We start from the raw sequence: 27,004 nt of genomic DNA, 5'->3' as shown, positions 1-27,004 counted from the left end.
GTTATCATTTTACAAACTACATTTGTTGTCCATAATCAGTATTGTGACCCATAGAGGGCTCCTCCTGCCTAAAATAAGGAGGTGGCGTAGTCAGCTTATATTTCCTACACTACAATATTATTTCAGTATAGAAATATTATTAGGCCCTTTTTTGGCATGTATATAACAAAACAGGCAGAACAAGAGTATTTAATTGCTCTAGAAAGTAACGATGGCTTATTCTTTTTTTCCAGTATAAGATTCTTTGTTTGAATATTTTGTCTCTTTCTATACTGATCCTTTTCTTCGTATTTCTAAATGAATGCAGGGGCAATGCTGAGATACGTACAAGGAGCACGTGGCCAAGAGGAAGATACAGACGACGAGCAACCATCTAAGCAGCTCAGACACACATCAACCCCAGCCGGCCAGCAGGTCTGTAGACTCCACAACAGTACCAAGCCCTGATCAACCACCCTCAACCAGCAGTCTAGGGACATATAACTGCAGAGAACCACCACCTCTGAAGTTTGAAGTTTCAAATGTGTAGTGTGTGTTGACTATTCTATATGATATGTTTACAAAGTCAGCAAAGCTGTAAAGATTTTACTTTCTATTTTTATTGTTCTTAAGTATAATACTGTGATGCTGCTATTATTATAATTATTATATGTTATTGGTATTGAGTTATGTTTGGTAGTCTGCGTGTGTCTTCTATAATGTCTCTGTCGGAACCAGGATTGTTTTTGCCAAAAAAATAAAATAAAAAATCTTTCAAGAGCTTGATAGTTTTTTTTTTTAGTAAATGTCTGACGTGCAATCTTTACAAACAGCGACTGAGGAAAGGAGAAATAAATCGATTTCACGTTTGTTTCATTCTATTCTTTACTATAAATAGAATGGACCGTTAACGCCAATATAGTTGCGTACACTTGCTTTAACAAACCCGGCCTGTACTATCGGGTGTAAACAATGGAAGTCAACAGGTGTTACATTGAATACAGTCTGTTCTGCAAAAACAACCATCCCAACATCCTTTCTCTTTTTTTTTTCAAGTAACTTACAATATTAAGGACACTTTGATCACTTAAGAACTTCCTAAACTGTAACTCAGAACAGCATATATACGTTTACTATGATTTGTATTAACTGAATTGAATTGCAGTATGTGCTGGACCATGTTTATGCTCTCAATCTCCATTTCTACTGAACCCTCTGATGCATGTTCAGGTAAGTATGCGCGGCTCAGCGTGTCAGCTAGCAACATGCTCTTCCCTGGGATGTACTTGACTTCAATGTCACATCTCTGCAGTCTAAGTAACATTCTTTGCAGGCATTTTGGGGTGTTCGGCAGGGGTTTTCTTACTATATTTTCCAGTGGCTTATGATCGGAATGCACAGTAACTTTTCGCCCGTATGTATACTGATGCAATTTTTCCATACCGAAGACAATGTCCAAACATTCCTTCTCTAGGCATAACCCCTTTTTGAGTCAATGCTCTGCTACCATAATCAACTGGCGCCCCCTCCTTAAGGGAGCCCCCTCCTTTAAACTCTATTCTACTTTTTGTTTTGTGTTGATGATCATATCTCCGTTTTTACTTGGTCTATATAAACTTTATATAAAAAAATATTGAAAATATTGACGCGTTCGTAAAAGAACGCAAGATGGGATGCGACAGGCTTTCACTATTCATGGCTTGTACTGCCCTGCTGCCCAGTAGCGGCACTGCGGACCCCTCATCTACATCTTGGTACAGTTTCTTGTTTCTTGGATTCCTAAATTTAGCTATACATTTCCCCAATGGCTGCAGTGTGCTTTTATTGTACATGACAGGACTTGTTCAGTCTTTTCAATTTGTGTGGCTGGGTTTAACAGGTTAACAGGTATTATATTACAGCTGGCTCCACAATCTAACTGAAACTTCACCTGTTCTTTTCCCAGGAACATGGCAGCAAATAGTTGAGGGAGGCCGCTGTTTCTCCTTCATCACTGCGTTCACTGTCTCTACTGTTACACACAAGATGTCCTCATAACTTCCATCATCTGACTCCGTAATGGTATGCACGGTCTTTCTTGTCTGTGATTTTGTTCTGCACATTGTGGCAAAATTATTATCTTTTCCAAACATTCTGCATTTCTTTCCATAGGACTTTTTTTTTTTTTTTTCGTGCATTTTCCCACAAAATTTGCAGCTTACAGTGCTCTTACTTTTCTCTTTTCCCACAGGCTGTTTTACAGCGTGCACTTCCTATGTAACTCGTCCTTCAATCGTTCTGTTGTATTCCTGTGACAACTCAGTTGCCTCACAGGTTTGCACACATTTTTCCAAAGTCAAATCTTGCTCCCTCAGAAGTCTCTCTCTCAAAACAGAAATGACAGCTTTAGCGTAGGTTCTGCCAGGAAGACTCAATCAGTGTGCCACGTATTACTTCTCTCCTAACCAATCATGTGCTAACACTCACAGTATAAAAGATCGGTACTTACATTCGTCTGAGTTCGCAGATGCTGACGCTGCCAAGTACCTCCATCCTCCCCAACCACCACCCAGACGGCACCTTCCCCTTCATCCTCCCCACCACCACCAGGATGGTCCCTTCCTTAACCTCCAGGGGGGGTCGGCTGCGCCCCTGCCTTCGTCTTCAGGCAGGATATGCAGATTCCGCTACCCTCGCATTGCTCTCTAAGGACGGGGCCTACGCCAAAGAACTTTATAAATTCATGCTTGCTGGGCTGTTAATAAATATACGCTGTTATATCAATTTATCTCCCGAGTCTTTCTGGTAGAACTGGATATGCAAGATGTTTTAACATGGTTGAACAATCTGTGCCCCAGGGATGAGACGAGGGGGACATGTTAGACCTTTGCTATTGTTCCAGGCAAAGTTTGTTCATCGATACGGAGTCTTTGCTGGAGGCTGTTGATCTGTTTTTTTTTAAAGCTTTTTTTTGTTTTTGATGTTAAATGCACAAAGCAGTGTCTTCCTCATCTGGGAGTTTCTCCAGGATGCTGTGTATCAAATGAATGGAAAAGAGTCTTCCTCAGTAAAATTTGAGGACAACAGTTGTTTCAGGCCCACGTGATATTTAGTCGCATTTAAATGTTTGTTGCTGTTCTTAATAAATCAACACCTCTTAATAAATGAAATCATAATCATATAAGCGTTCAAATGAGTTAATGACTTTTAAAGGTGCATTGTGTAATATTTAGGAGGATCTGTTGACAAAAATTATTTAACGTATGTCACGAAGAACTTGTTTTTCCACCTCCACGAATGAGACGAGTGTCGTTCATTGTCACCTTGTTTAAGTAAATTGTAGTTTTTCTTGCTTTACCCCGGTCTTAACCCTTTAGAAAAGGCGGTGTCGTCGCCGACACATACGAGCAAGCTGTATTAATTTTACCGTAACTCATTTCTTTTTAGCCGAGACAATACCTCGTCCAGGTTTCTTAGATGTTCTTTCTCACTCGTCCCTGTGACTAAAATGTCATCCAAATAAACTGTGACGTGTGGCATGTTTTGCAAGATTCCTTCCATAGTGCGTTGGAAAATGGCTGGGCTTGACGCAACTCCGAATGGTAGCCTACAGTAAGTGTACAGTCCCTTGTGTGTATTGATAGTGACATATTTCTTTGCACTTTTGTCAAGCATGATCTACTGATACGCGTGGCTCATGTCCAGCTTTGAGAATTTCTGCCCTCCAGCTAACTGTGCAAACAAATCGTCCACTTTAGGAATCGGATATTGTTCCACACTGGATGCTCTGTCTACCGTGAGTTTATAATCCCCACAAATTCTAATTGAGCCATCTGGCTTCTTGACCGGTACAATGGGTGCCGCCCATTCTGAAAACTGTACTGGTTCTATAATTTTCTCTTCCACCAGTCTTGAAGCTCTGCCTCCACCAAGGGTTTTACTGCGAAGGGAGTTGCTTGCGCTGTCTCATCTGTTAACATTCCTTGCAATTATTTTACATTTTTGTTTGCAGACTCCATTGCTTGACAGATATTAAATGCTTTCTCGAAGTTTAAGTCCACCTCCGACAATAGCCGTCTCTGCATCCTGTCATCATTTACTCCACACACACGAGTCTGTCTCGCAGCATTTTGAAAGCATTGTCCCGTAGTCACAATGCTGTGCTAACTTTTTCAACACAGCCACATATTCAGCAACAGTCTCTCCATTCTTCTGTGTGCGGGAATTAAACTTAAATCTTTGCACGATTTCACTCGGCTTTGAATTATAATGGGCTTTGAGCACGTTTATCAACTCATCATATGTTTTCTCCCCTGGAGTCATGGGACACAGTAAACTTCTCAACAAACTATAAGTGGCTGCACCTACCCCACTTAATAGCACTGCTTTCTTTTTGTCAGCGTTGGTAATCTCGTTTGCTTGAAAGAAAAAGTCTAACATTTCACTGTATTCCTCCCATAATTGTGTCTCACCGTCAAAAGGGCTCACCGGACAACGTGCCTTGACACCGTCTCAGCAGATAACAGACTGACACTCCACCACTCTACTTCTGTGCATTCAGAGAAAAGGTAACTTATGCAAACCCATGCCGTCCTCTATTGGACAACCTTGTCTATAGCATCCCATTTACTACAGCACACATGTCTCCTGAGTGGCGTGTGGTGATAAGCAGTGAACACTTGTCCAGAAAGCTGGGGGTTTGAATCCCATATGGTGAAATGTCCAAATTGTTACGGACATGTCAAGTACATTCAAGACTTTATTTGGCTCTCTATTGAAACTGTTGCTTTCTGTCATTTTAAAGTAACAAATCCTGTCTAAAAATGTTCATTCTCACCGTGAATATCACCATTCATATAAAAACAGAAGTCTTGTCATCTCTGCGACACATTATGCTTTGCTACAGAATACAGAAGTTTGTGTGTAAAATTGTGTTTAAACCATTTTGACATGAACCATTTTACCTATGCTCTGTCAAAACATAGCTATTTTTTAAGACTTTACAAACAACAACATTATAAGAAGGGTAACAGTAATGACCTTCCTGACTTTCAAAAGAACGGGTTTTGTATTTCTACAGCCTTCATGAAATCTATAGAACATTTCAAAACTTTAAGTATTTTTTAGCTAATTTCTCAACTCATGTAACCCTTGAAAGGGCTTAGCCCTGTGACTGCTGCTTGCAGCTATAGACTATTTGTTTTGTTTTCAATTAGATGTTCTTGTGTTTCCTTGAACGACATGTACTGAATTTATAAATGAATGACTGATGACTATGATATCAATTATACTGTCAGTATCTAAACAATCCTCCACCCAAGAAAGAACCAAACGTAACATTGTCCTCATAAACAAACATTTTCATATTTGACAATCTTTGATGGTTCTTCCATGTTGCATAATGTATCCAATCTTCATAGATAAAAATAAAGACACATTGATGGAGTCTGACTTAAGTTCGGCTCAAATAAGTAAAGAAAAATATGTAAGTATTAACTAATTGATATTAAATCAATATGAAAAGTACAAGTAATTTGATAAACAACAGCACAGCTGGTTATGACAATGATGAGGTGCTGCTTCAGTGGATCTCTGGTGCATAAAACAACAAAAGATACACCTACACAACACCATGAAAAAATGCAAAAGATTCAGCATTTTATAACTATTTGACCTTTGAAGTTAGTATTCTCCTTTTATTAATACAAACATTTTTAGAAGAGAACAGGAGAGTTGTCACATTAACAAACTTTGTCACATGCAAAACGTACCCTATCAAAATAATTTATGTGTTTATAATTTGAAAACACACATTAAAGCTTACTTGAACAGACACTTCTCTTTAAAATGAATTGGGCGATGTCCAGTGAATCTTGCGATTCAGATTCGTGATTCACGAAATGAATAATTCAGATGAACCATCTGAATTTGCGAACCGCTTTGATTCAAAAGAACTGAAATGATGTAAAGATTCTATCCTGCTGTACTTTGTACCACATTCAGAGGTGTAAACATCCTCATTTGCTTTTGCAGCTATCATTTAATGCATAGACTGTGTGCAAGTGAATGCCACTTCATATTACACTTAATTAACTATCCTGATAAAATTAGATATAAAAAGGGAAAGATATAGATTTCTATCTCCATAAGCACTCTCCTATTATTTAAAAGAAAGAATAAAAACCATAAAACTATAAAGACTACAACTTATTTTGCTGAGAAAGTAGTCAACCACCCTTTTCAGCTTAAAGTGCAATACAATACACCACATCATTTTCTTGAGAAGTGAGATGGTAAAACATGGTGTAGGAAAAAAAAGTTAATTCATTGATTAAAAACAAAATTGATTACATCAATTCCAGCAAACTATTATGTTTCCCTTTAAAATGAATCACACACCCTGTTCTTTAGTTTATGGGCTTCCCTGAAGAGAGGAATTTGTCTTTCCACATTGCAAATGTGGGTTTTGTATTTCATCCCACATCACAAAAATCATGTGCGGCAGAAATCTGTGCACTAAAATGATTTCTCTGTAATAGCAAGGGTGAAATATGTCAACGTTCTCAGCTGGGACATGCAGACCCAAAGTTCTTACACCAATGTGGGATGTAGGTTTGAGGCCAGCCTTTTCCAAACACATTCCCATGTAAACATCATCAATGGGCAGTATAATTATAGAGTGAGACATGTTGTAGATTGTTCTGGCCGTGAAGCCTGAGAGAAGAAAGCCTCCTCCACCACAGTAAGGAGGATATCTGTCAGACTCCTGAACCTGCACCGGGACAAAGTATTTACTTGAAGAGTGTCTAATAGGCCCTACGTTCTGGATGAGGTGCCCGGTAAAGAGATGTTTACTTCCATTATTGTCCTCTTGACCTTGAAGATACTCAATCATGTTAAACGTATTGGCAAATATATCATCGTCCCCGTTTAAGAGAAATCTAGCCTGTGGGCACCATCTTTCCATCCACTCTAGGAAAAGGATCTGCTTCAGTGTGAGGTTAAAGAATGAATCATTGAAGTCCCACTGTAAAATGTCCTTGTTCTCATTGTTCTCCAGCTCCAATAGCTTATTCAACCTGCGCTTCTCGAAGCCAGTTTTAGTTGTTCCGATTATGAAGACTCTACGGATCCACACACCTTTGTGCAGTCGTTCCTTAGCCCATGTTTTCCGCAGGACTTCTCGCCGCTCGTAGTTTTCTGGAGAACTCTTGATGACCAGCAGAAGGAAGACATCTGCAGAGTTCAGGGGTCCACCACACTTATTAGGCAGGTCGAGCAGCATGGGGAAATTCCTACAGTGTCGGTAAAGCAGGAAATCTTGGATATGACCTGGCAGAGTAGAAAATCCAGTCACATTATAAGCCGACATATTCTGCTGACAACGTGAAGACAAAGGCTTGGGAGTTTTGGATCTGGGCAAATGTATTTGATGATGGAGCATCTCATGTGTGTCTTTGCTATTTGATGTCACGTCGTCTTCAGTGTCGTTTTTGTTCATAATAACGAAGAGGCACACAACACCTGTGAGAATTAATGCTATTGTCTTTGCGTTTTCCTTCCTCATCTTCGCACCTGTTTAGGAAAAGAGACACAATTCACAGTATGAACACAAAAGTTCTCACAACAAGGATTTTTCAGACCTAATTACAAAATATGAATTCAAGGCTGTCCATGAAACTGAATTAATGAAAGGGATAGTTCAGCTAAATATTTAAATTCTGTCATTTACCCAGAATATATCTTATTGGGGGGTTATATATACAATAATAATTATTATTATTATCGTTATTACTATGATTATATAATGTGTATATGTGTGTGTGTGTATATATATATGTATTTTTATAAAGGTTTTTTTTTTATTGTTGTTTGGAATAATATATTGTGTATATAAAATATCTACTTTTGTGTTCTACTGAAGGGGGTTGGCTTAACTTATTTTATTATATCATGAATTGAAAATCATTACAAGTTATATTTTGTAGAAAGAGATTTTTCATTTTGAACTTTATTCTTATTCATTTTATTCTGCTCTTCTCATGACAGCTGTATGAGTGATTATTGTCAATGTTGAAAAAAGTTATTTACATTTTTATTTCAGGATTATTTGATGCATAGAATGTTCAAAGAACAGCATTTATCTGAAATAGAAAGCTTTTGTAACATTAAACCATTCAAACGTTTGGGGTCAGTAGGAATGTCTATTTTATTTATTTATTTATTTATTTGGGGGGGGGGGGTAAAAGTAATCAATACTTTTATTCATCAAGGATTAATTAAATTAATCAAAAGTTACAGTAAAGACATTCATAATGTTTTTATTTCATAATGTTTTTATTAGCTTTGTTTCATGTGTTGACTTGTATATGCATTTGTTTATATATATATATATATATATATATATATATATATATATATATATATATATATATATATATATATATAATTTCGCTATTTCCTTTCCTAATGTTTGTGTCTGCCCTCTAGTGGTTGGGTGTGTATTGCGTGTCTTAGGAGCTGTCCTTCAGAAAAGGGGAGCTGATGATGTAGCTTACTTTTCAAAGAAGCAGATATATTAGGCTATATCAACTATTGAGAAGGAGGCTTTAGCTTTAGTCCTTGCTATTTAACATTTTGAGGTGTGTACCTGGCATGCTCTCACCCTCTTATAGTGACCATATAATGACCTCTACTGTGAACCATAATCCTCTTACCTTTTTGAATGCGCAACTTTAACCAGCGTCTTCTGCGCTGGAGTTTGTGTTTGCAGCCGTACAACCTCGACGACATTCGACATGTTCGGGGTAAAGATAACGTGGTGGCTGATCCTGCCCTATCTGGGATAGGGGCGTAGGTATATGTGTATGTAAAAAGGGTATGGTGATGGTTTTCTGGGGGGATAAAGGTGTTACTATGGATGTTACATGTGCATGTAGTTTGACTGCTCGCTATTTCCTTTCCTAATGTTTTTTTCTGCCCTGAGTGCCCTCTAGTGGTTGGGTGTGTGTTGCGTGTCTTATTAGTTATTTGGAGCAGATTCTCTACACCTGTAGACCGTGTAAGAGGAGCGTGGATATAAGGAGCCCCGTTGTTACATCTGGGAGGCGGGATTGGTGCGGCGATTGAGTGGCGCTTGTTTTCGGTTTTCCCTATTTCTTTTCTCCCCTAAACTTTGTTATGATTATCGTTTGTTAATAAATCCCTATTGGACCGAGCCTTCCGTGTTGACCCTCTTTGTGTTATGGCAAGGGCCGTAACATTTACCCACCCCCACATCATAGCATCAACTGCAAGGCTGAATGGTATTAAATGGTCAGGGGCGGCCAACAAATCCCCGATGACCCCCCAATTATGTTGACCTTGGACCTCAGAAAACACAGTGGACCAACACCAGCAGATGACATGGCACCCCAAACCATCACTGACTGTGGAAACTTTACACTGGACTTCAAGCAACGTGGATTCTGTGCCTCTCCTCTCTTCCTCCAGACTCTGAGACCTTGATTTCCAAATGAGATGCAAAATTTGCTCTCATCAGAAAAGAGGACTTTGGTCCACTGTGCTTTATTAAATCCAGAGTCAACGCAGCCGTCTACCAGGACATTTTCAGAGCACTTCATGCTTCCTTCATTTTCCAGCAGGATTTGCAGGATCCTGCCCACACTGCCAAAGGAACCAAAACCTTGTTCAATAACCATGGTATTACTGTGTAATTACTGTGTGATTTCATGTAATATTCAAATTTTCTGGGATTTTGATTTCGTGGGTTTCATAAACTGTAAGCCATCATCAAAATTATAACAACTAAAGGCTTGGAATATCTCACTTTGCATGTAATGAGTCTATATAATATATTAGTTTCACCTGTTAGTTTAATTCTTGAAATAAATCTTTTTCAAAACTTTTTGACGATATTCTAATTATATGACCAGCACCTGTATATATATATACATATATATATATATATAGCAAAATAATCATCCAGCTTCTTCCATAATGTTGTTGTGTAAGAACAACAATTTGAACAACAATAGTGGTTTGTATATATAATATATATATATATATATATATATATATATTATATATATATATATATATATATATATATATATATATATATATATATATATATACATATATATATATGCATATACAGTATGTATATGTATAAATACTCAGCCATAAATTCTGCTTTTCTATAATGTTCAGGACTATCAACTTAAAATGATAGTCATTATAAAAGTATAATAAGTATTTGTGTGAGGAAATATCACATGTGTTTTAAAAATTATGACAGCGAATGAGAAAGGTTCCAATAGGCTACTGTTGTTTTTATTTGAGCTCCATGGAACATTGTTGCTGTTCATGGGTTTCCAGCGGAAAGTAGTGATTTTAGTGATTTTACTTGATCAAGGTAGCCTAGTAGGCCTATTGAAATATGTTTTTGGCTTTAATGTTTGTATTGGTAACCGTTTTATAAAAGCGTGCCTATAACGACCTTCAGCCGTGACAGCCGTTCAAAACACAGTAGCCTACACACAACCTCGATCGCACCTTATTGCTTAAGAATCATCAGATGTAGGCTACTGTAGATAAAAGATATAGTATCACATCTTGTTGTCGTATTAGGTTCATTTTCTAAGAGCAATTAACGGTCGAAACCCCAAATCATTCAAACGCATTTAAAATTAAAATAGGCCTACTGACATTTTTGGAACAGTAAATGTTTAGTTATCTAAACATCTAAAATAAAAAAATGTTTATCTTACCTGGCTGTTAATTAGCTTCTTCGGATAATGTCAACACAAGTAGCCTAACATTTGAGTTTTTGTTCATGTCGAAATACTTTCCTCCTGATAAAATAAACTGGAGAAATAAACCTATGTAGCTACTGCTGTCTTTAGAGGAAAGTTTTTCTCACTGCTCCGGTGTCTTGATTGTGGCATGAGGGTTAGAATCCAGTTTTCCTGTAATTCTTTTGTCTTTTTTCGAATTTGTGAACGTTTATTGCTTGAAGCAGATTTAACATTAGACAGTTGTAATACAAGTGAAAATGCAATGGCACATGCGAGTGAATTTGCAAAGCCTGTCGAATTATCACTTAAAAGACTGCACACGTGAGGAAAAAAATAAACAAACGAGAGGCACACAAGAAAAGCAGCTGAGTCGTCGAATAAAAGTGCATTCTGAACGCAAATGTTATCTTTGTGATTCAAGCAGCCATTTAGCAAATTCCAAGCAGTACCCAGCTTTAAACAAGACGTGTAAATCACTGAACACATCCACCTACGCAATCTTAATCATATTCTGAATTAAGAAATAATTATAATGCAGTCAAAAATAATTTAGCTACAGGGAACATAAAATAATTACTTTACCTTCCGAGTCTTTTGTTAATTTGTCACACAGACGCAATGAACGTTCATGAATGACTCATTACTGTGAATGACATGCCAGAAATTCATCCAATCATCTGATTGCCGGTCAGGAGAGTATTATTGCCTCTTTTTCCCCCCTATACTGCACAAACACTGTATGACAAAGCAGAAATTTGCATGAGTCACACAGAAATCACACAGTGACTAAAATCACACAGTGTAGGCTAAGCCCGACCTTACCTTCAAAAGTAAAATAAATCAAGTACAAACTCTTCCCTTACTCCCTCTCTATTTAAACACAGGAGAAAACCAGAATTCTTAAATTAAATGCATCCACCTCCCTATATGATCCCACGATAAAGATATAGCAAAATTGAACAGTGTATTAACTTAAAGGACCACACAGGCCAGCCCTACGCAGATACAACAACAATACCTTTAACACACTCAACTATGGTTACTAAACATAGGGTTACTACTCACACAGAAGTTAGCTCACAAAATATTCTTTTGTGTTAATTTAATCACTACAAGTTACCCAACATAGCTACACCCAGAAATAATAAGCATGGTGACGAGAAGATGACGGTTTTCAGAGGAAAGACTGGTTTGGTTTGAAACTTTCTGGGTTCGTTTGTCCTCCCCCTAACAAGTGTAAGGCCTGCCAAGTCAGTCCAACGGCAGTTTCCGATAAGCAGGTGAAGGATTCTGCACATTACTGTCTTTTCAGTGTGGCAAAGTAATTTAATTACCTCTTTGTTTCATCTGACTCCAAAAATTAAAAAGGTTTAATTGATGTTTGTTAATCATTACATTTAGGTGAATTTTTGATTATTCTATTCAACTCTTTATTTAAATTACATTCGTTCATCCAGAATCCTATAACGTTTTGAGTCTCGCACCAGCCAGGTATACGATATCTTAAACATAAGCTTCTCAGTCTTGGTCATTAACAGAGGCGATTGACTAATATCCTAGATGCCCGTATCTATTCGAACTACTTCTAATGGTAACTTTGTATAATCATGCCATGGTTTCCCATGTACATTTAGTTAGAATAATATTACAATAATCAGAGGTTGAGGCTCACCCAAATGTAGAATTGTCTAACAACATTCTGTTGCTCTAAATGGAAAACGTCTCAGGTTACTAATGTAACCATTGTTCCCTGAGAAGGAAACGAGATGCTGCGCCGAAATGACGCCATGGGAACGCCTCCAGCGTGCACGCGTCTGAAGCATCACTGTCAACTTAGTCCAATGGAATGAATGAACGAACGCCACGGGCGGGTGACGTCATGACCAGGAATTGATAAAAGCACATCCGGTGAAAACCGGCATTAGCTTTGAATTGTCGAAGCAAGCCGATCACAGGGATGCAGGAAGTATGGCAGGGCGACGCAGCGTCTCATTCCATTCTCAGGGAACAATGGTTACATTAGTAACCTGAGACGTTCCCTTTCGAGGGAACTCGCGCTGCGTCGAAATGACGCCATGGGAACGAGAATACCCACACCGCCAGACTTACAAATGCCTGAGTGTCAGACTGTTGTCAACTAACACTAAGCAGTAAGCACCTGAGACCCTGGGGCAGCATCCAGGTCCAGGCTATAAAACCTCACGAATGTGAGCGGTGAGGACCAACCTGCCGCATCACAAACGTCTTGGAGAGAAACCCCAGATAAAAGTGCTTTAGAGGCCGCCATACTCCTAGTAGAATGAGCTCTGACCACCAAAGGGCACGGTTGAGCTGGCGAGAACGTCGGTCTCCTCGCTGTGAACCGCTCCTGGCGTGCGCCTGGCAAATCCCATAGACAGTATATAAGATGGACACAGCGACCCCATAGATTTCAACGGAGAAAAGTGAAGCCCATTTGAAGCACTCACTTCCTGATCGCCAGGCGAACTGCGCAGGCTCAAACTGAGCTTGGTGACGTGAGCAACGTGTCTGACAGTTGTTAGACTTCTAGTAGCTGTGCCGACAGAAATCTGAATCATTCCCTTCCGAATCTCGCAGAGACGGAGAGCGTGAGTATTAGCTGTCCATGAGCTAGCAGCAGGATCAACTTTATCACTCTCTATGGGCTTCTCCCTTGACTTTATCGGACTTTATGCCTCCACGTCCTCCCGATTTACGTGAGCTTCTCCGCCGGTCTATACGGTAATTTATCTACAGTGCGACAGAGAGTCGCGTGTTTATGACGCAATCGTTAGCCTATTTTTACAATAACGGCTTCTACGGGGCCATAACGTAAGGTACAAGGTAATGGAGCCTTTTATACATTGTCGAGTTTCTTTAGAAATAAATAATGGACAAATGGAGTCTTTGGACGCCTCAGATGTAAAGTTATTCGCTGTCAAAGTGACGCCAAAATTAATGAGAGTCAATGGAATGCTAACAGCAGGTGAAGTTCTGCTACAATGGCGGCGCCCAGGGAGGCTTCAGTTTCTGGCGGATGGATTACCCCCTTGGCAAATCCGCCGTTTTAATAGAAATCCGCCATGGAACAAGCGCGCCTGCTCTTAAAGGGAATGTGAGAGGACGCTCTGATTTCACGTTACGCCCAAACCACACCTATGAATAATGAAGCTACTTCAGACCAACACATTTTAGATTTGCGTCGGGCGCAAGAGTAATTTATCCCGCCGGTATAATAGCAACAGCGCCCGGGATCCGCCCACAAAGTTACTTTCGCGTTTCGTGTTTGATACTTGCGTTTCAGATCGTTAAAATAGGGCCCTATAATTTTATATAATCTTTCTGGTCGTCAGATTCGGGAGGGGTTGATCGGCTATTGCTGTTCTTAGTGCTGCTTTGTTGCCTGTTCTGAAGGCAATGAACTCGAAGTATACTTATTTTTTTGTAAGGGATGCTAAGACTTGCAAAGTAGGCTATTTGCACTTAGTAGCACAGTTGCAGCCTTTAGCAGGTATTATGTCACAACTTGGCTGTATACAAATGCACAAAGATAAGGGAATCAAGTTCAAAGTCTTTAATAATCTAAAGTGAATATAATCAAAGCAAGGCAGGCAAACAAAACATAATCATAACATAGACGAGACCAGACAATTAAGAACAGAAACACAGGAAATTAAATACAACAGTCAAACAAGGTAATTAATCAAACACATCTGAACAGAATGACAAATCAAATTAACATCCATGACAACAGTCACAACAAACTAACCAAGAAAGTGTAACCTTAACTCTTTATTACTGTAATAGTTATTATTAATGTATTACTCTTGAGTAAGTTTGTAACATATTAACTCTGTTATAATGCACATAATTATGGGAAATAATTTTCAGATGCTCTCTCTGTGATGCTAGGCGAATGACTAGCTGACATCATTTGGTGTGGCTTCCTGAAGTGGTGAATACCTTTCCTGTCTTTAACCCCTTAAGCGGCACCTCCCTTTTTTTAATAGACATGGAAATGCACATTCCGAACTGAAATGGTTGTAATTCAAGAATGCTTTGGAATATAGATGTATGATTGGTCTTGTTTTAAAGAAGACATTTGACAGAATGTTAATTAAGAAAAATTAAGAAAGTTAAACAGAAAAAAAGTTTTAGAAGTTTGAGTTTATGAAAATGTACAATGTTACAAATTTAATTATTCATATTTTATATAAAATATATATTTTCAAAACCTGTAGGACTCTAAAAATGCAAAAAAATCAAAGCCAAAAATCTGAACAAGTTGTGTTTCAAATTTTAGGTTGATATCTCAAAAAATAAGCTTACAGTAAGATTTTGTTTGGGCGCAGAACCAAACTTTTTCACTAGTTGACATTACTGCCCATATAAGGGCGCCTCCATTTCCATATGTTGTTTGAGTGATCTGAACCATTATTTTTAAAATTTTCATATCAATTTATGAAGAAGACATCCTATTCAGAAGTGTAGGATGGTTTGGCAAAAGTTTGGCAGATTTTAAAACAAATTCAACCTCTAAGAAACACAAAAAGAACACGTATGTGCATTATAGCTCGCTGCCACATCACAAATCTATTATTTTTTTCTTTATATTTAAAACATTTTCAGACCTTTTTTTCTAAAAGAATTGAATGGATGCTATCTTTTGAACTCTTGGCATGAAAACAAACGGAGGTTTCTACCATTCTTTCATGATTTTTCATGTTCATCACTATTTCAAAATAAAGGTCTGTACACGCCTTAGGAGTATGAAAATATTCTTGTTGCAAATTACGGCTCCTCTGTCATTTATTTAAAAAATCAGTCACCAAATATGTAAACTAGAAATTGTAAGCTTTCAAATGATATATAGTTTGTCAAGATTAGTTTAGGTTTATTATAGGATATTACTGTTTTAATATGTAATGGCTATGCCAATATAAGGGGTTAAAGAGTGAAGACCATATATGAGATGTATATTTTGTGATATCTGCAGAGTGTACTGTGGTATGTTCTCTCTTCCGGGAGGGAAGCAGCATAAAAGCGGAGCAGAACTCTCAGTCAATGAGAAACCTTTTCAAAATAGATTTTTCAAAATAGTTATTTGAAGGTCTAATAGTTCACAATATTGTTGTTTTACTGTTTTTTTTTTCTTCTTTTTTATCAAATAAATGCTGCCTTGGTGAACTGAAGAGACTTCAAACCCTTAATTAAACATAAAATTGAGACATTTTTCACGGAAGTTAGAATGCACGTTTGCTGTGTAAAGCGACTTCCGGGTCGAAACAACAATGGCTGAAGCAACATTGAGGTGTCCCTCATTGCACAAATAATAAGCAGCGACAACCATTTTTGAGTTTTCATGCTTTTCCAAGCGACGTCTAACTGACAAAGAAGTGGATGCATGCTATTCGATGCATAGAAGGCCCGACGTTTAAGATCCTTAGGTTGCACATTTTGTAGCCGACACTTTATCGACGCTACTGGTCGTAAGCGCCTCAGAAAAGGGGCCGTCCCGTCCCGATTTATGTGTAACAACTGGGGAGAAACTTCACGAGAGTCTGTTTACAAAAGAGTTAGAATTCAACCCATACTTGACATTTTTCCTATCCCTTCCTCTGACAACACCCAAGACGACAAAATAGTTAGTGAGGTAACAGCTGGAGCAGATCACGACTATGAAGTCACTCCTCTTGCAGTTATTCTGAAAACAAATTATGAAGCAACTTTCCCTTTATATTTTTATTACATCTATTATTGAAGCCTTTATTACATTTGTTCTTTCACTTTCAAGTCATAATATCATTTTGACACAAATTACTGTTCCAGGAAAATATCACCATACTTTATTTCTCCAAATAATGTATACCACAACTGAACAGTAATAAAATTAAGATAAACAAAGTCTTAAAATGATCTAAAATGACTATTACAATAAACATTTGTTTTGAATCATAGTAAAAGCCAGATAATTATACATATGAATTTGTAAATCAGGCAGCATTTGCACCTTTGAGATATGGACACAGGACCTGAGTGGGCAAAACTTCTTATTTTGGGTATAATATGTAGTTATAATAATATTTGTTAACGTAAGTAATTAATAATTGTTTTGCCACTATGTTAAACTGTTATTTTTTGTGTGAATATATGTGCACAGGAATGCAGCAGCTGACCTTGAACCTGCCAGTAATATTTATGAGATTTTTTCAGGGTTGCCTGTCCTTTCACAATTTGAATATGCCCAGCCTCAGAACTGTAGCATCATCTGGGCATTTCACCTCAGCTAGCCCGAAACAGGGATCTGCATTAGGGTCATAAACTTTGGCATCAGGGCACAAGGTAGGACGCATCTGGGTGCACAACAAAACCACAAGGTGAGACATTCACATTGAACAGTTCAGAGTTACGTTCCAGCACCTCAGATTCCCTGTCAAGGCCTCTTTTCATTGCCCTAGTTTTTTGCTTTACGCCCTTGACTATCCGCCTTGCCAGTGCCTGGCCAGATGTCTCCCCTCGCACATGAGAAACCTCATAAAATCTGTTAGTAGTCACTCTAGGCTTGTGCATAATCCGCTCCTCTATTCGCCTTTGGCTAAGCCACACCCTAGAATGTAGATTGACCAATCACAGCGCAGCCAAGAAAAAGCTCCCACAGAGGTCCGACACTTTTTCACAGCGCTCCATTGACTTTAACACAGGCGTCTCATATTTTTGGTCTCGGCAGGCTATTATCGTCGTAGTTTTATCAAAAATATGGTTAAACATTGTGCCTGGGGCATTTGTAACACATATACGCGTTTCCCAGAGAGGTTGGAGGGGGGTGTCCGTTTTTCCCTTCCCGAAGTCAAATCCTGACAAGTGTCGTCTTTGGATTCAACTGTGTAGACGTCCTCACAGTCGGCGAAACCCCTCAAGGATCAACAAGCACAAGCTTTTAACCTTACTGTGAAGTTATACTAGTTAGACAGTTTTAGGTTATGATTTCGGTTCTCTACCCTAATTGTTGATATGCTAGCACACGCTGCTAATAAATACAACTTTATACTCGCGTAGTCCGTTTGCTTTGTAATAACGATTATAGAAGTGTATAGAGACCTACCCAGCTTTGCATGAACAGTGTTGCTGTCATGACCTGGCTCTCTCCTCCTTCTCGGTCTCCCTCTTGTGGTCACACACACACAGACACACACGTTCACTTACACATTCACTCACACCCACTCTCTCGTCTTCTCATCACCCTCAGCTGTTTTCACTCTACATTCTCCGCGCTGATTTCCTTCCACCTGTTCCCTCTTTTCCTCTAATTGCTTCTGCTTCTTCTAGCTCTCACCCTCCTTGTCTCATTGTCAGATTATTCAATGCTACATGCGTATTGCATCTCGCTTACCTCTCGTGTCCTGTCCTGTCCTGTCCTGTCCTGTCCTGTCCTGTCCTGTCCTGTCCTGTCCTGTCCTGTCCTGTCCTGTCCTGTCCGTGAACTTACTGGAGCCGATTCTACGACAGTATATTGCTATTAAGTGTTCTCTGTATTCTAACCAGCTACCTGTCTCCGAGAACCTGCACAGCACCTGCTTCTAGCTACTGGATTTCTCTCTCAACACGTGAGACGTAAGGCTCGCCACTCTCTTTCTGTTTTCTGGCCGCATCCTGTGCTGCACTGTCCCAGGAGAAGATTTTTGTTCTCGTTTATGAGCCAGCCGGCTATTCCTGTTTTCAACGGACTCCTCCGAACTTTCTGTTTGTTTTACATTTTGTGGACAGCTTCTAATTTACATTAAAGACTATTTTTGCCGTATCTCGCTTTTGGGTCTTTTCTCACATCATAACAGTTGCTCCTTGATATTTTTAGTCCCAGCCTCGGTCTCGATTAGGATATGCGGTGGATAATTTTTTGACTGTGACCATTATGCTTTTGCCTCTACTTGGATGCCTTGTTGTTGCTTGCGTTTCACCGGTAACGTTATGTCTTGAATATATAACCTTCGAACGCATACTGCAGCCCCTTTTGCCTACTTCTATCGGACACTTTATTTGCTGCTTTATAAAAGTTTGATAAAATTTCAGCAGGAAGAGCTGTCACAGCATAAGCCATGTTGATACCAAACCAGAGCCCAGATGAAGTTGACGGACGTAGCAACAGTAACTAGGGGGGCGGGGCTTAGCCAAAGGTGAATTGTAACTGCCAAATCCTGTGTGACACTTAGGCTCTCTAAATAGAAGAACCGGTGGCAGTTTGGAACGAAGTGCAAGTTCCTCGGGAATTTAAAACCATTAATAGGGAGTTTAGGGACCACAGGAGCATCTGGATGTTTCATGTAGTTTTTGGTCACAAGAGGAGGGCACTGGTAGGAGAGCACTGAACCTTGGGGCACAGGACCAAATCTGAAGTCCACTAAAGACAGTTCTGATAAATCAGTAAGGACGCAGGAAATCAGAGGTTGGGGAGTGAGTCCTTTGACAGCTTCTCCAATGGCCAATACTGCTGGGTCAGGGAGGTGACCTAAAATAAATAGACGTTTAGGAAACTTCATCACATTAGTGTTTAATTTGTCATGTGCTGTTATACCAGACAGAATTCTGTCTAAATACTCGATTCTGATTGGCTGGAAGTGTGCAGTAAAACAGTTTAATGCACAGGTAGTTCTAGTCAGTTTAATCATCGTTCTATATTAATGTGCTACTTTCATTAAAACAGCGATAGGAGATTGTGCTTTTAATTAAAAGTCTACCTCTCTCAATAATTCAAATAAATGCTATAATTCATTTAAATAAATGTAATCTCGGGTGATTCTTTGCCTCCATGTTGTGCATTAAAATAGTTTTATGCACAGCTGGCCGTGGATTATTTCTACTTATGTAATGTAAGATATAATATTTAATTTCATTTAATGTTTCTTTGTTACCTGTGCATGCTCTGTAGTGTAGATTTGCATACACTTCTGGAACACATCCTTGGCAACTGATATGTAGTCTCTGTAGAAATCCCCAGAAAAAAAAGAAAAGAAAAAAAAAAGACACTTTCTAAATATTTTTACTTGACTGTGATTAATTTGCAAAACATTGGTATAGCTAGTTGAAATGTTACTTGTGTTCTTGGTCTATGCCATGTTTGCAGAGTGTCTGTGCATGCTGTAATTGGTGGTACTGTCTGCATCTGCATCTGCATCATACTGAAGTGGGCAGTCTGGAAAAGCATGGCAACAAGATGATTGCATTAAGCTTTGCCTGCAGTACACGTGCATGACGAGCTCGTGAACTCAACAGGCGCTGTGTCGTCATTCAAAGTGATCTAAAGTAAAAGACAAAAGCCAATATCAGTATATTTTAATATAGCAAGTTTTATACTATAAATGAAAAAAGAAACAGATTTTCTGGGAAAACCCCTCAAAAATAGAAAATTGCAACCGCAGTAAGAAAATAAACTATTAAAAATTCCCCTTACACTGTAAGCTTTATAGTTTTAATACGGTACTGCATCACTTTTGAAAAGTGCAAGTGGGCTCATGTTAGGTGTAGAAATTCTGAACTTCTAGTGTAAGGAGTTAGTTTTATCATAACAGATTGCTTCCATTCCCTCCACGAGGACCACAGCGATGGAAGGGTCAGCCGGTTCGCACGCACACCTGGTCAGAAGGGGTCCCCTCAGTATTGGGTGTGATGTCAGGCTTAATCGCTCTTTCTGGTGCGACATCGCAGCCTGGGTTGGGAGTGGGGCTGGCAGTGTCCGAGATGAAATCAAATCTTTAACCATGACAACAAACTATTGGCGGGAAATAGTGCAAGCAGGAAAACGAAGTCCGTGGTAAGTGAAACTATGACAATATGAGAATGATTTCTGAAGGCTCATGTAACACTGAAGACTGGCGTAATGATGCTGAAAATACAGATTTGCCATCACAGGAATAAATTACATCTTAATATATATTCAAATAGAAAACTGTTCCTTTAAATTGTAATATTTCACAATATTACTTTTTTGACTGTATTTTGATAAAAGAAATGCACCCATAAATGCACACCGTATATGTCTGCAAAAAAAAACAGACATATACGTATGCACCATAAAATATTCATAAAAGTCCCTTTGACTTGTGTTTTATCTTCTGAAATGGACCAAATTGTTTGTTATTTTATGAATCAGTAAGATGAAACTGAGAATCGAAAAAGCCCGTTTCGTGAACAAATCACTAGCTTGTGAACCGGATCAAGCTATTATTTGAAAAGGTCTGCCTTTAAAATACTTTTTGTTCTTCAAAAGAACAATCCATTTGGAAATCCCAAGTTCGCAACTTACCCAAATTTGACAGCCTACTCTTATACAATACCTTCTGCTATAGCTGTACATACGAGCTTTATAGAACTGATTTCGATAGGATGAGAGTTTTATTAAGAGTTGTGCTTTTCATATATCAGAGCTATTATTGTAATGAAACAATAAACCTGCTTTCCATTGATGTCTTTCAGGGGCTAAATTGTTCTCTGAGAACAAAGAATTTTACTTGTTTTTCCTGTAACTTAAACTGGGGGGAGGAATTCATGATGTGAAGTAGTTAAATGCTTGACTTGATTTTCTAAAAGACTAAAGCCCAAGTGTTAACAAAAAGCCTGTAAAAAGTTCTGACATTATTTTAATTAAAAGTCTAGTCTAAAATTTGCACTTGTAGATAGATAGATCTTTATTTTGTTAAAAGAAACAACAAAACATGTTCGTTTGGCAGCTCTCAGAATTAGCAGGATAACTATAAACGATGTAAACAGTATAAATAACAGGGACAATTAAAAAAATGACATAATAACAAATAAAGACATAATATTGAATGCAAAATAAGATATAACTACAAAGATAGACACAATGGACATGAACATTGAGTTAGTGCAAAGGGAATAATGCAGTACAGGAATGTAGGAAGGAGATGTTATTGCACTTCTTTCTTCTTTTTTTTAAGTTAGGGGTTTGTTGCATGAGTCTTTGGTATTAAGGGGAATTATGCATTTAAGCATTTAACTACCTGAGTGTAGAAGCTATTTTTCAGTCTGTTTTTTTATTTATTTTTTATTAATCTGTATATTCGGGGTAGGGAGGAGAACAGATAGTGTCCAGGATGGGGGTCTTTTAAAATGCAGATTTTGTAAAATGCTCTTTTATACGCCCTAATGCAACCCTGAGAAATAGCCCCAGAATGAAACGAGCGTTTTTTTCACTACTCCTACCAATTTTGTCCAAAATCTGATCAGATGATCTTTGGACGGAGCCACACAGAAATGACTGAATTCATTTTTGATTTTCAATATGATTCCCAGAAATTTCTCTCCAAATATGACCGTGCCTGTGTTTGTTGTCTTATAATCAGGAATTATGACTATATTAGGTTCTGTCAACACTGCATTGGCTCCCTATTTGTCACACTTTGGTTGCATAAGGCACATTCAGGAAGAAGACAGATCAGGATTAAACAGTATTTATTCATGAACAAGACACATACCAAACTTCTGAGTAACTGTCCTGACGAGAACCGACAAGGGAGAACTGAAACTGGGGATACACAGATGCTGCGTTTACACTTGGCATTAACATGCGATCTGATCCGGATCATTAGCCAATCAGGACACGGTGTGTTTACATTTGTTCATATTAAGTAGCCTCTGTATGTGGATAACTGATTGGATTTCTGTTTCTGCATAATATTTAAATTAGGTCTGTAGCACGACACCAAATTAAGAGTAAAGATGATACAAATTAAGCAATGTCCCAATTGCTTTCACTCACTCACTGTACTTTGCAATCTCCAGTCTTAGATCAAATTACAGGGGGAGCTATCTGTTTTCGGTCCATCTGACAGCAGCTGATTGGCGGGACTGTTTAAAAACATCTCCTGCCAGTTGCTCTGTATATCCGGTTGCTCTCTGCTTTGCTCTGGCCTCCAGGCTGGTGGCAGCATCATCCTACTCCTTTTTGCATTACACATCTACACTTTACTGATCTGCACTACACTTTTGATTAGTTTTGTTTTGCTTCTAATTTACTGACTTAATACACTTATTGATTCAAATGATGATTTCATCGTATAATTTAAAGTTTAATAAATTATTTTGGATTTAACTTAACAAACGGTGTGGTCTCCCCTATGTCATTGATTGCTACTGTGAGCCAGGTAGTCGTGACACTGCTTTAGTTAACAAATTAAGAATGAGCAATACAGCTGCAGCATTAATTAATCTTAGTTAATGTTAATTTCAACATTTACTAATACACTATTAAAATCAAATGTTGCATTTGTTAACATTAGATAATGAACTGTGAACTAACATGAACAATAAATTAACAGCTGGATTTGTACAATAACAAAGATTAATAAATCTGTAACAAATTACCTGAAATCTTTATTTTGAGTTCATTTTCTGGATGCATGCATGTCTCCTGAGTGGCGTGTGGTGATAAGCAGTGAACACTTGTCCAGAAAGCTGGGGGTTTGAATCCCATATGGTGAAATTTCCAAATTGTTACGGATATGTCAAGTACATTCAAGACTTAATTTGGCTCTCTATTGAAACTTTTGCTTTCTGTCATTTGAAAGTAACAAATCCTGTCTAAAAATGTTCATTCTCACCGTGAATATCACCTTTCATTTCAAAACAGAAGTCTTGTCATCTCTGCGACACATTATGCTTTGCTACAGAATACAGAAGTTTGTGTTTAAATTTGTGTTTAAACCATTTTTAACCATTTTACCTATGCTCTGTCAAAACATTTTAAGACTTTACAAACAACAACATTATAGGAAGGGTAACAGTAATGACCTTCCTGACTTTCAAAAGAATGGGTTTTGTATTTCTACACCCTTCATGAACTCTATAGAACATTTCAAAACTTTAAAAAGTAACCAAAGTACCGTATTTTTAGTTAATTTGTCAACTGGAAGGGCTTGGCCCTGTGTAACAAATTGGCATGAAACAGCGCGGATGAACACAATGTATTGAGGAGAACCTGTCGCTGCCGCGTCGCTGTGGATACTGTACTGTCATCAGCAATGTCAGAGTATACTTTTTGAAGGTGTCAACATTAGAATTTTCATCTGAAAATGTCATCAGAACAAGTAAGTAACATTCACTTTTGTTCTGACCAAATTCGGGAGGTGGGGGGAAGCATTGCAGTAGCTATATCATGCTGATTAAATCTAACGATTGCTTATATCACGTCAAAACGTGAAAAATATATTTTTTCTGTAGCCACTCTGAAGTCCGAAGTCTTTGGGTTTTACAACTGGTGAATCTCCAGTTGTCACTGGTGATTGTCGCTTTAAACTTTCGGGATCCGCCATACCAAGTGCTGAGCTAAATCTCCACCTCCATCATCCACCACACACGCTAGCCGGGGACTCCTTCTCTATGTGTACAGAAGTGACGTAATGACGCAAAGACATGCTCGAAATTCCCGCGGAAATCCACCAGTACCACTGGAATTAAAATCATTATTACAAGCTTACCGTTTTGAATCGAGGTAAGGCAAGCAGATCGTTTTGAACACTGGCTGGTTACGTTTTTTTTCAAAAATGTCTTTTTTTATATTTTTAAACCCAAAAAAAGTGTTTAATAATTTTTTCACGTTTACATTTAATCAGAAACCAGAAAATCGTTAAATATTTAAGTTAATATTGTGTCCAGTTTGGCCCTGTAAATAAAGGGTAGGGGAGAGCCGGGACGATTGAAACGCCGGACGGATGAAACATTGAGATTTCCTTGAAAACCACTCACGTCATGTACGTCAAATTTCTTCAGCATGTATAACACGCAATGCCTACCAGACCCGCGAAAACATTTCTTCTTTACGTCATGCCGTTTTGGATTTAAAGCCGGAAAGCTGTTATTGAGTGCAGTAAGTGAATTCTTTTGTGCGGTACTTTTTTTTGACTGACAAGTTGTAATTATTGTTTCATGTGCCATTATAATGATAATACGGCAGGTGTATTAGTACTGTAACACACCCTTAAGTGTGCAATATTAGAGTCTTTTAGTTTAAGGGAAAAACAGGTTTAACTGGCGGGATGCGCTGTCGGGACGGATGAAACAGCGCCTCCCGCCAGTTAAACCTGGTCATAGGAAAACCGCTGTTAAGGCTATTCAACTAGTAAACACTCGATATGACTCAAGGAAGAAATGTAAGATAATTAATTGTAAACGGATTTGTCTGTCTTCATCAAAATAGCCTATTAGAAAGATTACACAAAATGCGCATAGGCTTATCGCCTGTTTAATGGGTGATAGAACAAAAATGGTTATGAGCCTTTAAATTAAAATAAATTTCAAAATATGTTTGTAACAATATGTACATAAGTTACTTGTCAGGTATTGTTCATAAAAACAAGCATTAGATAAATAGTTTCCGTTTAAACTGTTATGTTTCATCCGTCCCACCCCTGTGTTTCAACCGTCCCGCTCAGGCGGGACGATTGAAACAAAGCACAACTACCGATCAAAGTCAATTTTTACTTAAATCATTCTATATTTGTACCGAATAACACATGATACTAAGAGAACACATATGTGAGTTGTTGATCACACACACACAAAAAATCTATCTGTAACCTTATCGTAGAAAATGACGTTTATCTGAAAAGTGTTTCAACTGTCCTGCCTCTCCCCTATTATTTTTTGACAAAATGTGTGCGGTTTCGTTTTCTTAAAGGGTTAGTTCACCCAAAAATGAAAATAATGTCATTAATGACGCTGATGACGTGTTATCTGGTGCGCCCGAGCTTCGTTTACAGTCTGAGGGAGACGCACACTATATCCAAGCTATTCTACATTGTTTGCGTGGATATCATTTTTTTAATGGTGCGTAAATGTGCATGTCGCGGATGAGACACTTTTACAGCGTGCGTTTCCCTCAGTCTATAAATGAAGCTCGGGCGCACCAGATAACACGTCATCAGCGTCTTACGCCATCAGCGTAACTGTGAAGGATTGACAAAAGACCCGGGAGAGAATACAATGCTGAATAAAGTCTTATTTTGTGTTATTTTTGGACCAAAAAGTATTTTCGATGCTTCAAAAACTTCTAACTAACCCACTGATGTCATATGGACTACTGTGATGATGTTTATATTACCTTTATGGACATGGACAGTATACTGTATATACAGCTTCAATGGAGGGACAGAAAGCTCTAAATCTAAATCTAAAATATCTTAAACTGTGTTCCGAAGATGAACGGAGGTCTTACGGGCTTAGAACGACATGAGGGTGAGTCATTAATGACATTATTTTCATTTTTGGGTGAACTAACCCTTTAAGTAGCCTAGTTCAAGAACCGTTTAAGCACCGGAACTGTTAAAAAAATAGCCTACCGAGTAGGTATTGGTATCGGATAAAACCCAACCAAATACCCAACCCTAGAGCTATGTAGGCTATGTTACACACTACATGAAAGGTAATTTTCAAACATCCATAATAGGGGCCCTTTAAAATGACTTGGCCGATGTCCAGTGAATCTTACGATTCAGATTTGTGATTCACAAAATGAATAATTCAGATGAACCATCTGAATTTGTGAACCGCTTTGATTCAAAAGAACTGAAATGATGGAAAGATTCTATCCTGCTGTACTTTGTTACAGTACAGCACCGTACTTCTTAAAAACATTCAGAGGTGTAAAAACCCTCATTTGCTTTAGCAGCAATCATTTAATGCATCTGTGTGCAAGTGAATGCCACTTCATATTACACTTAATTAACTATCCTGATCAAATTAGATATAAAAAGGAAAGATATAGATTTCTATCTCCATAAGCACTCTCTAATTATTTAAAAGAAAGAATAAAAACTATAAAGACTAACTTATTTTGCTGTTCTAGTTTAACTGTGTCTCAGCATCTATAAGCATGCAGTAGGACTTATTTATTCTGTGCGAATGTACTGGCAACATCTGTTGTTCATTATGTGGACATCTGTGTTATAGGGCCTTTCTGGATCCAAATGTATGTGTGCCGAACAGCCGGAAATTGACCACATGGACTTGTTATACAATGTATTTTCTATATGATGTAATAATCTATATTCATATTGGCCAGATCTGTAATACTCCCCTCATATTCTTACTATATATTCTATACAAAGGTTTAATAAAGCTGAGATACATTTTTCTCCCCTAGCACTGTATGTGATCAAATAAATGGACTGTTGATCAGAATTAGAGACATATACGTATATAAATATATATATTTAAACAATAATAAATAAATATAGTTA

General features: G+C 38.2%; 1 protein-coding gene across 2 annotated transcripts; it reads right to left on the bottom strand.

Annotated features, from left to right (window-relative positions):
• Positions 1-5,620: 5,620 nt before the first annotated feature.
• LOC307011990 (N-acetyllactosaminide beta-1,3-N-acetylglucosaminyltransferase 3-like) lies at positions 5,621-17,924 on the bottom strand. 2 transcript variants are annotated; one of them, XM_079638137.1, is made up of 2 exons: positions 17,860-17,924; positions 5,621-7,533 (listed from the first exon to the last, which is right to left on the bottom strand). In XM_079638137.1, the coding sequence occupies exon 2, from the start codon at positions 7,523-7,525 to the stop codon at positions 6,371-6,373; it is 1,155 nt and encodes a 384-aa protein (XP_079494263.1). In that variant the 5' UTR covers positions 7,526-7,533; positions 17,860-17,924; the 3' UTR covers positions 5,621-6,370. The 2 variants fall into 2 exon arrangements, with proteins under 2 accessions (XP_079494263.1, XP_079494264.1); XM_079638138.1 differs by lacking the exon at positions 17,860-17,924 and adding an exon at positions 11,340-11,347 and having other exon boundaries at positions 6,230-7,533.
• Between the last annotated feature and the right edge of the window lie 9,080 nt (positions 17,925-27,004).

The sequence above is a fragment of the Phoxinus phoxinus genome (genome assembly GCF_949152265.1).
Source record: "Phoxinus phoxinus genome assembly, chromosome: 15".
In the NCBI taxonomy this organism is placed as follows: domain Eukaryota; kingdom Metazoa; phylum Chordata; class Actinopteri; order Cypriniformes; family Leuciscidae; genus Phoxinus; species Phoxinus phoxinus.
The sequence above is the reverse complement of the archived record's forward strand: the minus strand, read 5'-3'. Positions and strand labels throughout refer to the sequence as shown.

Bases quoted from the DNA above. Each gene is read 5' to 3' on its own strand.
- LOC307011990 (XM_079638137.1), bottom strand. From the start codon at position 7,525: ATGAGGAAGGAAAACGCAAAGACAATAGCATTAATTCTCACAGGTGTT.